The sequence below is a fragment of the Eurypyga helias genome, unplaced genomic scaffold (assembly GCF_000690775.1).
Source record: "Eurypyga helias isolate BGI_N326 unplaced genomic scaffold, ASM69077v1 scaffold31693, whole genome shotgun sequence".
Taxonomy (NCBI): Eukaryota; Metazoa; Chordata; class Aves; order Eurypygiformes; family Eurypygidae; genus Eurypyga; species Eurypyga helias.
This window is the reverse complement of record NW_010243686.1, coordinates 1-15,155: the sequence shown is the minus strand read 5'-3', so window position 1 is coordinate 15,155 and position 15,155 is coordinate 1. Positions and strand designations below refer to the sequence as shown.

The following is a 15,155-nucleotide window of genomic DNA, read 5'->3' as shown; positions in this document are numbered from 1 at the left end:
GGTAAGTGGGGAATCTAGAGGCATGACGTAAATCTGGGATTATTTTCTGGGGTGGATTTATAGGGAGCCAGGGAAGGAATCTAAGTTTATTGTGGTTCAGGTGGTAGAGTGATGTCAAGCATAATTCATACATATTTGGTTATTCACCGTCGCTCACAACGAGCTGTTAAGTATATATATGAGGGCTAAGGAGCAAGTGGGTTAAAAGTAGGTTTGGTAAGGTTCTATTTATCAGCTGGGTTTGGATGAGATAACTCTGGTGTCTGTGGAGGAATCAAGGGCATGAATATGCCTTATTTATGGCAGGAAAACACTCCCATACACCCATGAGTTAGTCCTGCATTGTGCAACAGTGTCCAAAATCAGTTAAGTAACTGTTGCACTAAGCATTAGAATGAGGAAGAAAAGTCATGTTCCTAGTTAGTGTTGGACTTGGTAACTTGGTGAAAGCCTCATGCTGTTGACTGTTTGTTTTTCCAGATCCTTCGCAGAGTGAGGTTATGGGGGAGCCACACATGATGATGGAACACAAGCTTGGTTTCTTGTAACAAAATGTACTCCATGTTTTGTGTGTGTCTTTATCCTGGAGGTCTAAATACATGATGCTAAATTGACACTCACAGTGTTCAGCAGTCCTACAGTTACCATTTGCCTTGATGAAAAGGCACATTAAATGTTTAAAGTCTATAAACTGTTCTGTGCTTGTTGTCAATTACATAAGTGTCCTGTGACTAGGTGGTTTATGTCTCTTCATACACTGCTCAGGACAGTAGCTTCTTAACTATGGAAATGCTGTATATGTGCACAAGAAATTCAAAACCACCCATGCATTTTAAAACTGATTACTGTAGGTAAATGCATTTAATGGATGTTCTTGCAGAAAAACTTTTTTAGGAGCAAAAAAAGGTGTTTTTCACTGAGTAACTTTGTTCCGTACACTTTTTAAACCATTGAATAAAAGTTTGCTATAAATGCTGTCGCCTTCCAAAATATATTTAAGCATAAATCAAGAATCTCTTATCCACAGCACAAAGTGTTGTTCCTTTTTCTTGCAGTGTCTTTAAAGATCGTTAACTTCTGCACTGCCAGTGGAATCCTGCTACATACATTTTTATCTCCCCCCACTGACAGAGCCATTAGAGTGAGCCATTAAGATTTTGTCTAGAGGTGGAAGTGTTGCTGCTAGAAGGGAGATAAAGGTATGGATTTTTTTTCCAATCTGTGTCCCTGAGAGGATATTCTGGTTTCTGAAAGTAGAAGCAAGTTCAACTTGGAGTTTAAAGAGGTGTTTTAAAATACACTTGGGAACGTAATCCAAAAAAGCATTCCTAGATCTAGGTATTTGAGATTTCAGAAATTAGGGAAGAATGCAGTGCCCCGTTATGACGGTACCTATTAAAGCTGCTGCAGTGAGACCATGAAGATACAGCGGTACTAGATGACAAATACAGAAGTAATTCTTTGTGGGTTTACCAAAATTGCATCTTAAGGGAGAATGAGGCATCTAAAATTGTCTTTCCCTTGAGAGCTGCAGAGACGAGAGGCTTGTACTGTGAAATATAAGCTATTTCATCAGTATTTTTTGCCCTAGTGAGGTTAAACATAGGGCCAGTAAAGTGAACATGCAAGCATAGAGCTACTGTTTTGTTTTCCATAGCTGACCTGATCTTCCTGTATGCTATATTAAATTTCAGAATTGGCTGATACAACTGACAAGTTTCTTGGCAGTTTTGTATGAAGCAAAAGTAAACTGTTGTTACAAAGGAAGCTTGGGGTTCAGTAGGCTTTGTATTGTCCCAGGATTACCTTGTCACGTCTGGGAGAAATTAAGTTACAGGCATGGATTTTCAGGAGGATTTTTTGGGTCTGCCTTGCTAGCAGCACCGTTTCAGGAACAGAGGTGCAGAAAACGGGGAGCCATCCCACAGTGGTACACAGTTACTGGTACCTTGCAGCTCCCTGCCCTGGTGTGTGTCAATAGTTGGCCTTACCTGGTGTTGGTTGAAAGATGGATGCTGTTGTATCTGAGCAGAACTGCATTCAGACAGCTAATGTAGTTGAGTTTCTCATTAGTGCATCGAAGAGCAGACACAGATTAGGAGGCTGGACGTAATTTCTAGGTGGTTTTGTTCACGGCTTAGTATACTTCATTATAATCTTGGGTGAGATCGAGTCATTCAGAGCAGGGAAGCTAATTTTAGGGTTAGCTGGGCTGAAAAGCAAATGGTATGAGTAGGAGGCATGTGCAAGAATTTATGCTTTTAATAGAGTAATGGGAGCCAAACAGGACTGAGGCAAAGAGCTTTCGAGTTAAAAAGAAGGGTTGCAGCTGGTTTGGCTGGGGACTGGTCTCCTGGCCCAGCCCCTTCGCCCCGTTTCAGACAAACCTCCCTCTGCAAGGCAGGTGCTGCAAGCAGCGACCACGGGGACATGCCAGGTGGGGTGTGCTGGCAGGGATAGCTGGGACAGACCCTGCTTTAGCCTCCTCGCCTTGGACCCAGCCTGGGCAAGGGGAGGAAGGTGCTTGTGGGTCCCCCGGTCTGATGGCTGCAAGACAAGCCCCCATGCTGGCCTCTTGCGGACAGCAGTGCTGTCCCTGCCTCCTCTTGGTGCCAGTGTTCTGGGCAGCAGCCTTTCCTCTTCCCCAGCGCAGGAGGGAGGCAAAAGCACAACTTCCTGCACTGCTGTTTGTTAGAACCACAAAAAAACACATAACACCATAGTGCTGCTACTTCCGTTCACATGAACATTCCTCCACCAGCCATTTGTTTGTCAAAAACAATGCAAGAACTACAGATACAACGTAGAGTTTAAAATAGCAAACTTCATTATTAATTTCTGCCAAAATAGGTTGCATTTATATACAAACAGAGCAGAAGATATTAATAATCTGAAGCACTTTAGTACCTGGTTTCATCGACTTGCACTGTGCTAGGCACTTAAAAAACCCCAGTTCGTATCATTCATGAGTTCTGACCAAAACTTCCAGCCAGCTCTAAATGCTGTGCCTACCAGAAATCCTTTGCACAGGGGAAGTACTTTGCACAGCAAAATCAAACCATAACAAAGCTATTCCTGAAGTGCGCGTGCAGGTTCTCCTTTGGGCTAACAGAACGCCACTGCGGAGCTGGCTTGCTTTGCTGCTACCTGCTGACTGCCAGCAGAGGTGTGAAGTGAAGGCATACTCCCCTCCTTCATCTGCTTTACTTTTCCCTGGCAGTTTAGTGTGAAATAGTTAATTTCAGAAAGCCTTACATAACTGCATAATAAAGAGGCAAGGAAGACAATGTGATCTTTGTGCTAAAACCCTTTACATCAGTGTGTTCTTAATCTCTCTACAAGCACTTACTGTGTTTTGGGCCCACTGATTACTGTAAAACTTTGTTTGCTTCTCCAACTAGTTGGCAGCAACTTGGGTACCTCAAGGGAGGAGAGTTAAGTGGTTTTATTTACTGACTAGTGCCTAAACTAGCTAGGAAAAGCTAATGATTTTTAATTGCTAACATCAGCCTTGGTAGTTCAGGACAGAGGTGTAAGAGCTGGCTACTGTTACTAGTTGTGTAAATATCCATTCCTCCCTGGACACACATCACTGTTTTCACCAGCGATAGGTAGGCAGTGGTTTCCTAGATAGCGTAAACTCTCCTTTACTTTATTTGTACCCTCTTCCAAACTTCTTTGTGATCACGATACGTAGCTTGGATGCAGTGCTGTCAGGCAGTCAAAAAGGATCTACAACGGTATCATCACAATGTGGCACTAATATTTTTTGTTGGAGTACCACTGAGAAGTTCTGCACAAGTACTCTGCTTGTACGATGGGTGTTAAGGGTTGTGAGGTCATCGATTACGCAGTGTATGCTATGTCCATCTTCATTTCGGTGCTGTGCCGTGTGCATGTGCAGTCAGTTCCCACATCATAGTGGCTTTCCCCGAGTTTTACTTCTCTGAATGTCAACCACTTAACGTTATTTTGATTTCTCTGCCTAATCTGTTCTATAGAACCATAGAGTGGTTTGGGTTAGAAGGGACCTTAAAGATCATCTAGTTCCAACCCCCCTGCCATGGGCAGGGACACCTTCCACTAGACCAGGTTGCTCAAAGCCTCATCCAGCCTGGCCTTGAACACTTCCAGGGATGGGGCATCCACAGCTTCTCTGGGCAACCTGTGCCAGTGCCTCACCACCCTCTGTGTGAAGAACTTCTTCCTGATACCCAATCTAATCCTCCCCACTTTCAATTTAAACCCATTACCCCTTGTCCTGTCACTACAGGTCCTTGTAAAAAGCCCCCCCCAGCTTCCTTGTAGCCCCTTCAGGTACTGGAAGGGGCTAAAAGGTCTCCCTGGAGCCTTTTCTTCTCCAGGCTGAACAAGCCCAACTCTCTCAGCCTGTTCCTATAGGAAAGGTTTTGGGGGAAGTGAGTCATACACAACCTACCTGTACTTTCAGCGATCAGAGCAATATTGGCTGTCACGCTCTCTGAAAAGAACAAGTGGGAGTGGTCCTTAACATGGTATAACATTTACACTTCTGCTGTATGGTGCGTTCCAGAAGCTAATACTCTGGGTAATTTCTACTTAGAGATTTCACACCAAAAGGGGAAGAGTCAATGCAGAAACCGATTCCTAGGTTTGCCAGTCTCACCACTTTGCACTGCGGCCCTGAGCACGTCACTCATCCTCCCTGTTGCAGAGAGGGAGAAATCAACAGAGCGGACAAGATCTGTGATGGAAGGAGGTTCTTAATAGCATTTGTAAAGTGTTTTGAAGATGAGATGTGCGGTTCAAGCGCTCATAAATTATGCTGCACTCATGGCAAGATGATTAGATGCATTATTCAGATTTGGTCAGCTCATTTCAGGGTTGTTAAAAAAATGCTCAAAGATCCACTGAAAAGAAATGCTGTCACAGCCTTTCACTATAAGAAATGTTTAAGCTAAGTACAGAAACTAGAAAACAACTATCTGTGGGACAAAAAAATAGAGGTGTCTGTGCAGTCCCTAATATATGGAAAACGATAAAAATAAATGTGCAATATGGCCTCTGCTAAAATGTAGGCATAGGCCTAACTTCACACTCTGCAAGTTGGAAATTTTCTGTGTATGACAGTTGTCTGTGAAAATCCGTTTTAGGAAGCAAATCAGAGGTCCACACATCGTATGTTAAACTCGCACGACGAGACTCTGCTCATGGCAGAGCTGTAAGTGTCCTTGCAGCAGGTGCACTTACTGCCTCCAGTTTGGTTGCTCTCCGAAAAAAGTACCTTTCAGTTTAGTAATTTTAGGCAGGTTTGGGGGCTTTGCTGTTAGGACGGGCCTTTTAGCACTGCATCCTCAGCTGGCATGAGCTCTGCTGGCTTCAGCCGAGTTGCCAGCAGCCTCTGAGTCAATAAGCTTATCTCCGTCACCCCACTTACAACGGTACCGGATGTATCACAATCTACAGCTGACATTCTCAAACTTGAGAAAGGGTAAGGGGAAAGAGAGTAACATCCTACCTTATTTTTTTACTTCATGCTGAAAGCAGCATTAAGATCTCCACTGCCAGCCTATTTGCATAGTTTAGTATAAGAGCCAGCTTTATTCAAGTGCTAAAACGAGACTGGATAAAGTGCTACCAATTTAGTGCATGTTGCTGCAGGGCCACTTTGCGATTGCATCTGCAACTGCCATGTTATCTCTGGGCTCTGTATGACATAATGCTCGCTGCCACTGCATGCCAGATGAGAAAACCCAGGTAGATTAAATCCTTTGTTCAACTGTCAGTGCTCTCTATGCTGGACACTTCTTCAGGTACAAGCAGAGCCAAGTCCTCCCCGTTCCAGCTTGTGCACAGCAGCCAGCTGTAAGACACAGATAAGACGGGTAGCTTTAGCTGAGATAGTTAAGTACAGCGTGCTGATTCAGCACCAACAGACGCGCTCGATAGCTCTGCTACAGCCATCTTCCGTAGCACAATGCTGTTGAGGTACCTGACTCGACATAAGCAGTGACAGTACTTGTCCTTATTACCCAAGTTAGTGTCATTACGGCTGTCTTTGGTAAGTACTAAACTACTACGTCTGATTTAGTCCACAACAGAACAACTATCCGTGCTGCTCTCAAAGAGTAACTTTGCATGGCACCCTCAAAAGAAAGGTTTTTAGAGAAAGGGTATTCAAAGGGTGGGATGTCTGAGACACTAATGACAGAAGGAAAAGAAAAATAACTCAAAAATTTATGGTCATGATAGACTGCAGTCCTGAATGCAGGGTGGACTAGTTGATGGCAAGTATCTGTTGCCTTTTGCACAGAAGTGCTTTCTTAACAGAAACTTTATCTATCATTCAGCACTGAACTAAACTAAACCTAATATTTAATAAAACACAAGTATTTACTGGGCCTTTGTTAACAGAGCTGAATTCCTCGCTTTTTTTTTTACTTTACTGAAAAGTATTCTACACACACACACACACACGAGACCCCTTTGCTTCAATCTCTTCAGGTCTGAGACCCATCACTACCTTAGTCCTCAGTTGCCATCAGTGCTGCTCTCTGAACAGACTGAGTAAAACTCCATAGACAGGCAGGCACGGACTTGAAATTCATGTGAAATGTTCTAAATCTACAGCATTATCACTGCCTATTTAAAACTTAAAATACAGCTGATGTAGGGATAAAAGGTAACTGAGGTAAAGCCTAAGCATTGGGAAGAGAGATACAAGAGTACTCCTCTCCAGCAAGAGTACCACCCTCTTAAGAAAAACAGCTTCCCACTGCTCAGAATATAAATCTAATGAAAAGTGATCCTTCCGTCATGTAGGTCTATGCTCAAACACCCTAAACAGACATAATTTGTTTGGGAAAGAATGTACAGTGAAATCAGCTTTTGTGAAGACCCATGATCCTTCGCTGTCAATATTCCCAGATGTCCACTAGATACAGTTAGATGCAAATACTATAGAGGCATATTTTTTCAACATGCCTAGAGGTTTATTTGTGTGGACCTTAAAGTCAGTGCCGCTCTTTTCCAGGTTTTGATGGCAATGGGTCACAAGGTACCCACGACCAAAGACGGGACAGATAACTTGCCTTTAAATTCACTGGGTGATCGGATCGTGTTTACAACCCTCGTTAGCACCCAGAAGAGCTCAGACTGTAAGTGCCTTTCAGGTGATGGGTTACTTTTGCTGTGTGTGAAAGGCTTTCCTCAGGGGCACCTGTGAAGTACTCACACCAAGGGAAGGCGCACACACGTGGTCCAGGGTACGGTGTACCCCGCCAGTAGTACATTTAGGGTAGATTGCAGCCTGAGGGGAATTTGGGTAACGTTCACAGCATGGAGCTGAGGGGAGATAGCTGGATCAGCCCTGAAACAGGACTGCTGATGGGAAATCTCCAGCAGAGGTGTAGGGGGAGAGGTGTTGAAGAGAGAAGAAATGTGAAATGAGAGCTACTAGGGCACACTAGAAAGATTGAGAACTACTGCACTAAGCCATTCAGCTTCAACTCGTGTCAAAACCAGGAATTACTGGCAAAAGCAGTCGGAAGCAGCCTCCTGATCTGTACTTACCACAGGACAGCCAGTGGAATTAGACAAAAGCTTGCTGATATGAGGAAGCTAAAGCCTGAAAACCATGCAACAGTAGCTGCGTAGAGGATGTTAAAAACTGAAAGTGAAATAGTGCCGGTCACAACTTCTAAACAGGCAATACAAGCAAACACAGCACCTGCCAAAAACAAATGGATGGATTACAAACAAATCAAAATAAACCCAAACCCCCTTCCAAGTGCTAAAGTTTTTTTAAACTTTTGAAAGACGTATCTACAATATTTTATCAAGTTTGCAAGTAACAAGCGCCCAAGTGTGATATGTCTTTGCCATGAAAATGTCTTATCCCTGTGGGGACTCCTACAAAAGACTTGTTTTTTAAATGAAAAAAGCCCACCAAAACCCAAAAACCATTTTGCTGATGGAAGCTATTGTCTTTGCTACTACTCTGTCCCCATACCTACTTTCTTGAATCTGCGTATCACATGAAGTTCAAACTGTTCCTCCTCACTAACCATCCTTTGCCCCTTCCAATTCTCCTTTTGGTTCTCACTGGTCCCTTTCTTGTTTCTTCCTTCTCTAATCTTCACCCTTACATACAGGAAAGGCTCCAATCCAACAGACCGCCTGTTCAGCACATAACCATGTCCTTCTCATTTTTGGAAGGAAAGAAGCAACCTTTTCTGCACTGAGCTACCCATTGGGGTGGCAGTCTATCCCATCAGTGGCTTGTTGAGCACATTTTCCCAAGCTGCATTTGTATTCATGGGACCATAAACAAAATCACAATAGGTAAGCAGAAAAGGCTGACAAGAAGCAATCTGATTCCCGCAGCAAACTACTCAAGTAGCCAAAGCCCTGAGGAATGCCAAGAAACTGCAAAACCAGTGGTGTACGTTCGCGTAGTTCAGTACAAGGATATCTTTGTTTTAGTGTACAAACATACACCTTTTAAAAAAATCAAACAATGAGGCAAATGCCTCTAGAAAGTACATGCTCCCCAAAATCTGGTTACAGCAAAATGTGGATTACTAGAGCCACATTTTGTGGCCTGACATGTTTTTTTCTGTGTTGCATATGGAAAGCACTTTGGGGAGTAGTATGTTGCGTCTTTTGGGACATGTTTAAGTAGCCACACGTAGTCATGAAGCCAGGCACATAGTTCAGGATCCAACTCTGTTTTCAAGTGCTTTGAAGGTTGATCACCTACTGCTTACCTTTCTGAATTATTGTGTTGCTGACTAAATAACAAGTGTATCTTTCTCTGCATGTCAAAATCTTTTGTGAATGTAGAAGCACTTGTGAAATCACACCTGCATAACCTTCAGCATTCCTCTGCTTCAACTTCCCCAAGGTCTTTATTTCTAGAGCAGCATCTCCTATGAAGGTTGAAGCTGGCAGTGTTTTTTAAACACAGTGTTGTTTATATTAAATTCAGAATCAAAAGCCATTAATATCATGACATAGGGTCATATTATCTGGAACTTTAAAGAAATGCAGTCTTAAAATACCAATATGTATCTGTGTGTTTAAAGGTAATCTTGGTGCATCTGTTCTGAAATACCATATTGTTGTATTGGTTAAGGACAAATTCAACTCACCCTGTTCACTGGTGAGAACCACTTTCGAAAGCATAGATCGGAGAACAGGAATGGGCATAAAGCAGAGCAAAGATGGCACTCTTACTGTAAAGCAATAAATCAGTCATGAGACACTGAAATAATAAAACCCCAGGATTTTACAGATAACATTGCAAATAAATGAGTCACATGCTTCTGTATGCTCAGTTCCCCAGGTAGTACAAGGCAATAGAAAAATCAAACTGGAATGCACTGAGATGCAATTATTCAAGCACAGAGAAATTAATAAATCCAATATATCCGTACTGCAGTAAAACCAAATCATAAGCAAATAATTCCATTCTCTCTCCACACACTTCATCTTTTAATTAAATCCTAAATCAATCTGACCCAACCTTGTACATTTTCCCTCTCGATGACCCTTTCAAGATGGTACAGCCAATATCTACCAACTGCACTCACGACACATAACACAGCATTATTTTCATATATATTGTTGACCATTATATATTGTTGAACGACTGATTGTGAACTCACCTAAAAACATGAGCAGGGTAGTTTTGGCAAAGGCAGCCATGACCATTCCTCCAATGTAAGAAAATATCCCAATAAAGACGATATAAATGTCTTTGAGACATTTAGAAAATAAGTAAACTCCTAAAAAACTGGTGAGAGAGACAGACGTGAACGCAGCTGCTCCATATCCAATGTAGACTTCATTCCAGCAGAGTGGCTCATCCAGTTCATACAGTGTGAAAAGCGAACTCCCACCAACCACAGTAAACAAGTAAGTCATGAATGTAAAAAGTAACACGATTATTAAAATTCTTTTTTTGTAAGGGGCAGTTTTAAAAAGCATGTACACTCCAGAAAATGTCTCTCTAAGAAGTTCCGTACAAGATACCGGAGCCTGGTGCTGGAATTCAGATACACCTATTGTATCTTCCAGAAAAAAGAAAATGTAGATAATATTAACGACGTGAAGGAGACATGCTGTCACAAATGTCCACGTAAAGCCTATCCCTCTTAGGAAGTAGCCAGATGACAGTCCTGCCAATCCAGACACGACCCCAAAAATCAAATCCACCACAGCTATTCGCGTCGTCTTCTGCTTCTCATCGTGACACACATCTGCTATAAAGGCAAAGCCTCCTCCAAGGAAAGTTGCCATACTCCCAAACAGCCCAGTAATAAATGCAACCGCAAACAGGATAGAGAGTGGCAAGGAGAAATACGATATGACGGTGAGGCAAATATCGGCAATCAGAGCTCCCATCGATGGTAGAAATAAAGACCTTTTGCGTCCCTGGCGATCCCCATTAGCTACAATGACAAAGGCAACTATAAGGCTGGGAACTGCCCCAGTTAAGTCCAACTGCATATTAAAAACAGAGGCTTTTTCTTGAACTTCCTGCGAAGAGAAAACAAAAATAATTGTAAATAACATATTATATAAAAAAAACCACAACACAACCTGTAATAATATTAAACATACAGAATGACTAGTATGCGATAGAATGAATGGTACAGCACATGTTTATACATTATATTATTATAAAACATAATACATACAGTATAATTTTATGAGATTGTGTGACTTTATGTTATGCTAAAATACAGTGCATTACTGTATGCTTACAGGAATGCATTATATTACAGTAATTGCTAATACAAAGGAATTGCATAGTCAAAGACTCCCGCTTTGGTAATTTCACCTTCAATATTCCTCAAACATCCCTTGTTACATATTAAGCCACATCTTATTCTTAAGATATAGCCTCAGTAGTGCCCTTGACGCAGAAGTTTCAACAGAGACAAGAGAACGATGCTTTTGACCCCGCATTTACAAGAGCTGGTGCTTATACTGCAAGGATCAGCTTCGGCACAGGGTATGGCAAAGGGACGCCAGGCCTATTTCTGTCTCCCAGAAATCAGCAGTAAAACAGTCTTTGATTGAGGAACACATCCCATGCTCCCCACTCAAGGGAGATCATTTTTTCTCCCAGATAATCCTACTGAGAGGGTTACAGAGAAACAATTCACTGACTAGCACGTCGTGCAAGTAAACAGATCAGGATTTGCTCTGACATCCCAGCGTACGGTGTTAGTAACCACAAATGTGAAACGCAGCACATACCGACTCACAGATGCGTGAATTAACTGTTGTGTGTTGACGTGAATTAACTATCAAATGTAGCTGAAAAACAACCAGTTAACAGAACATGAATGGCTGTAGAAAAGAAGAACTAAAGAAAAGGCAGTTAAAAACCCCAATCTTGTTACGAAGCCAGCTGCTGAATGACGCTCAGTAACTTAATTCAGATCTTGCTTTTAATGCATTGATGCAGGCTAGAGAGGGAGCAGCCACAACAGCCCTTTCAAACACAACCAGAAGAGCAGCAAAAGGGGACAACATTCCCACAAACCCTTTATACTCTGTACGATAAACTTTCCGATGCAGTCAGTAAAGTCACTGCAAGTTTTCTTGAAGCCTGCTGGGGTATCACGCAGGCCTGGGCAGGGGTTGCACGCCAGTCAGTAGCTGGTACAGATGTGTCAGTCTTTCCTAAGCCCGTATTCAAGCCATCTACGTTCCATGTTTCAGGAATTTCCTCTGTAGTTAACATAATCCCCACTGTAGCACCCGAACGACAACAATAACCCGGTGCTTTCATAAATGTACTTCAGGCAATTATTAAAGGCTGCTGAATACTTTATATATTCACATTTATATTTACAGGCAGAGACCACGAGTTTCTACTTCAATCTCTTCCTTTGTTTACAAGATGTCAGGTTCTATTGCAAGAAGAAGATTCAACTGATGGTGAGGCCCTCAAGAAAAGTCTTCAAGAGCCCCAGCACTCTTCCCGTAGCATGTCTGACTATTTTAGGATTCATAATGTCCTGTCCACTGGCCACACTGCTGTCACCCTGGAAGGGTCAGATCCGTGATGACTGAGCAAACCGAGATAGAAAATGATATTCTGATCTTTAACTCTATGCAACTGCAGGCATTGCTTCTTTTCTAGGATCATCTTGTTCAACAACATGAGTGTCAAAGAAATGCTAATACATTAGAAATAAAACTAAATGTTATTATATATCACCCCAACCTACATACAACGCAAATATTATTGACAAAACATAACGAAGGAATAAAACTGCAAAGACTTGGGTTTCATTGTGTTGGAAGCAGTTGTGCAACATAAAGAACATGGCTACATATCCAGATGCTGCAAATGAGCATAACCTTGTTGACATAAATGACTTGCTGTCTACTGACAAGAAGACTAAAAGAGAGAAGTACAGGAAAACTCCATTTAGAGTGTAAGGCACTCAACTCCCTGCTTTATGTTTTTATAAAGTCAATGGAAAGGAATATGGAAAATCACAGGTCAAACCCTCTGCTGCTTTAAAATCATGTAACTCAAATAATGAAGGGGACTACACAAATCTGAAGGTCTACCTTTTTAATCTGGAAATTCTCTCTAATCTGAAAAAAAAATACTCATGCAGGACAGAAATAGTTCTTAAAATCACAGATTTCAAAATTAAAAGAATGAAAATTAAGAAGCAATTCACGTATGTAAGGATTAAATTAAGAGAGAAGTGTAGTGCCTGAGGCTGAACAACGTACAGGACATGATAAAACTGACAGGTTCATAAATTTTAAAAATATTAGTGAGTAGCAAAGGAAAATGCATGGATTGGATAATAAATAAACTGGATGACAAATAATGTTTAATGATTAATAATATAGCTCTTTTAGAGCTAAAAAAAAGTATTCGCCAAGCCAGTGTTTAGAATGCTTCAGCTTGTATTCAAATTATCCTTGACTCATTTTATTATAAAACTGATTTCCTTCAAATTTTAAGAAATAATTAATCTAAATGTTGCAAAGACTATTCATGAACTATATTCTACTTTTTTTGCAGGCTCAAAGTGATTTTTGTCTCCAATCTCTTTTTACATTTTGCTTTGAGACAGGTAAGATTAGTATAAGGCTGCTTCATTGTCAGAAAGGATTTATACTAAATTAACTATTAAGGGAAGTGCTCTTCTAAAAGTTAATAGCAAACAGGGCCTGCTGGGAACACTCCTGACAGCAAAATTTACAACATCTCTATGCATAAGTCAGTTAGGATGGTCTTGAAAAATCCAGAACGCTCGCTTCACATATCCTCAGCAAAGGGCTTGGGACTGTGTTGCTGGATCTACCCCCTTCCCCATACACAGCACCATGACTCAACAGAGAGCCTGGACTACACTAAAATAAATGGGTGTTTTAGGCATTTTACATTCTTATACTCTGGTAGCAAATGTGGTATCGAAATGCAGACAAGACATCCAGACAAGAGCATAGCTGTTCAACACAAAGAAGAACCTACTCTACACTAAATTTTCTGAGTTATTTCTTTGAGGACATCCAACAGTTCTTTGATCGCCTTCAACAGAAGCACGTACCATTAACAAGTTTCTTTTCTATCTGACAAATGAGGTAGATAAGCTCAGGTGTTCAGTCTTGTGCATATGCAGCACATCACAGATTCAAATCTGGGATGTGAGCAAAAAATTAGGAAGTGCCACCCTTTCAGCAGCATAGGGGAATGCCAGCGAGTGTTTCCATAATTCCATCTTCGCTGTAATTTACAGTCTGAGTCATCTACTTCTCTGATTCTACAGTGGTTTCATGTTCCACTTAATCCAATCCAACTGCCAGTTGTTGTTGCCAAGGTCAGTTCAGTTGTACCTCTCTTGCAAATGTGTTCCCTCTGCCACCCCCGCGTTAGGTACAGCAGTCGTGTGGTCAGAGTGTGTCTGGGGCGTGCGCTTCTTCGACCAACACAAACTCAAAACGAAGATGAGCTTTTTGTTGAATCAGTGCCCCAAACAAATCCAAACTGTAACCTGTAACTGCACAATGGCAAGACACAACACACTGAGGGGAGAAACGGGGAGAGAGGGGAAAGGAAAATGGAGTGTCATATTCTCTTACACTGGCAGGCCCCAGTTAGCTGTGCTTATGTGTAGAATTAAAGCTGCCCTGGAAGTGCGAAGGAAGAGATTCCAATCAACACCTAGCTATCCAGCATGCTGAACTCTGAAAAAGTGCTAAAAATGGACCATGAGATGCTGTCATCTTGCCAACTTTGTATTTTGACAAGGCAGAGAAGCACGGCTGTGAATGGTAAAGCAATCACCTTCGCTTGTGATCAGTTAAATAATTCTTCACATTATAACATTACAATTTTGTTCTAAACACACCCCCTGTAATTCCCCTGAAATAAATGTATTCTAAACTAGATCTTATTCCTGACAATTACAGGCCATTTGCTGAACTTTTCGTACTCACAAAGAACACCAGAAGTCACAGAGACTACGGATGGCTCACAAACACACGCTCAGTTCTTGCAGGAGGAGGAGCCTCCAGTTGCACCCGTCATCATGTCAGGCCAATGACAGTTTGGGCCCAATCCTCGGAGATGCTTTTTAACTCCCGTCAAAACACGAATTTACCTCAGCATCTTTCTGGAGACAAACCTTTGTCCTTAAAGCACTACAACTCCCTACAGCGCAACACAAACACAATGAGGCTGCAGTAAAGTGACAGCAGCTTACAAAAGTACCACTTCTCTCTATATAAAAGGTTAAGTGAGGTTATATGAAAGGAGATCAGGAAGTTCTTCCCGGAGAGGGTGGTGAGGCACTGGCACAGGTTGCCCAGAGAAGCTGTGGATGCCCCATCCCTGGAAGTGTTCAAGGCCAGGCTGGATGAGGCTTTGAGCAACCTGGTCTAGTGGAAGGTGTCCCTGCCCATGGCAGGGGGTTGGAACTAGATGATCCTTAAGGTCCCTTCCAACCCAAACCGTTCTGTGACTCTATGAGATCATGTTGAGACGGCACCAACGGGCTTCAAGTTTGTTATATCCCTCCCCCTACCCCCGCTTCTTACCTTCTGCTTGATGTAAGTCGGGCTACTTTTGTTCTGCTCACAGTAGCTGGCATTGGTGTCGCCGAGGAAGGAGGAGTTGTACTCCCGCTCCC

General features: G+C 42.1%; 1 protein-coding gene across 1 annotated transcript; it reads right to left on the bottom strand.

Annotated features, from left to right (window-relative positions):
• Positions 1 to 5,754: 5,754 nt before the first annotated feature.
• SLC46A3 (solute carrier family 46, member 3) lies at positions 5,755 to 15,150 on the bottom strand (the record flags this gene model as incomplete). Its single annotated transcript, XM_010149516.1, has 5 exons — positions 5,755 to 5,842; positions 7,552 to 7,708; positions 9,132 to 9,215; positions 9,648 to 10,521; positions 15,064 to 15,150. Coding segments are annotated over 5 exons (1,290 nt in total), but the record flags the coding sequence as incomplete, so codon positions are not given.
• Positions 15,151 to 15,155: the final 5 nt, after the last annotated feature.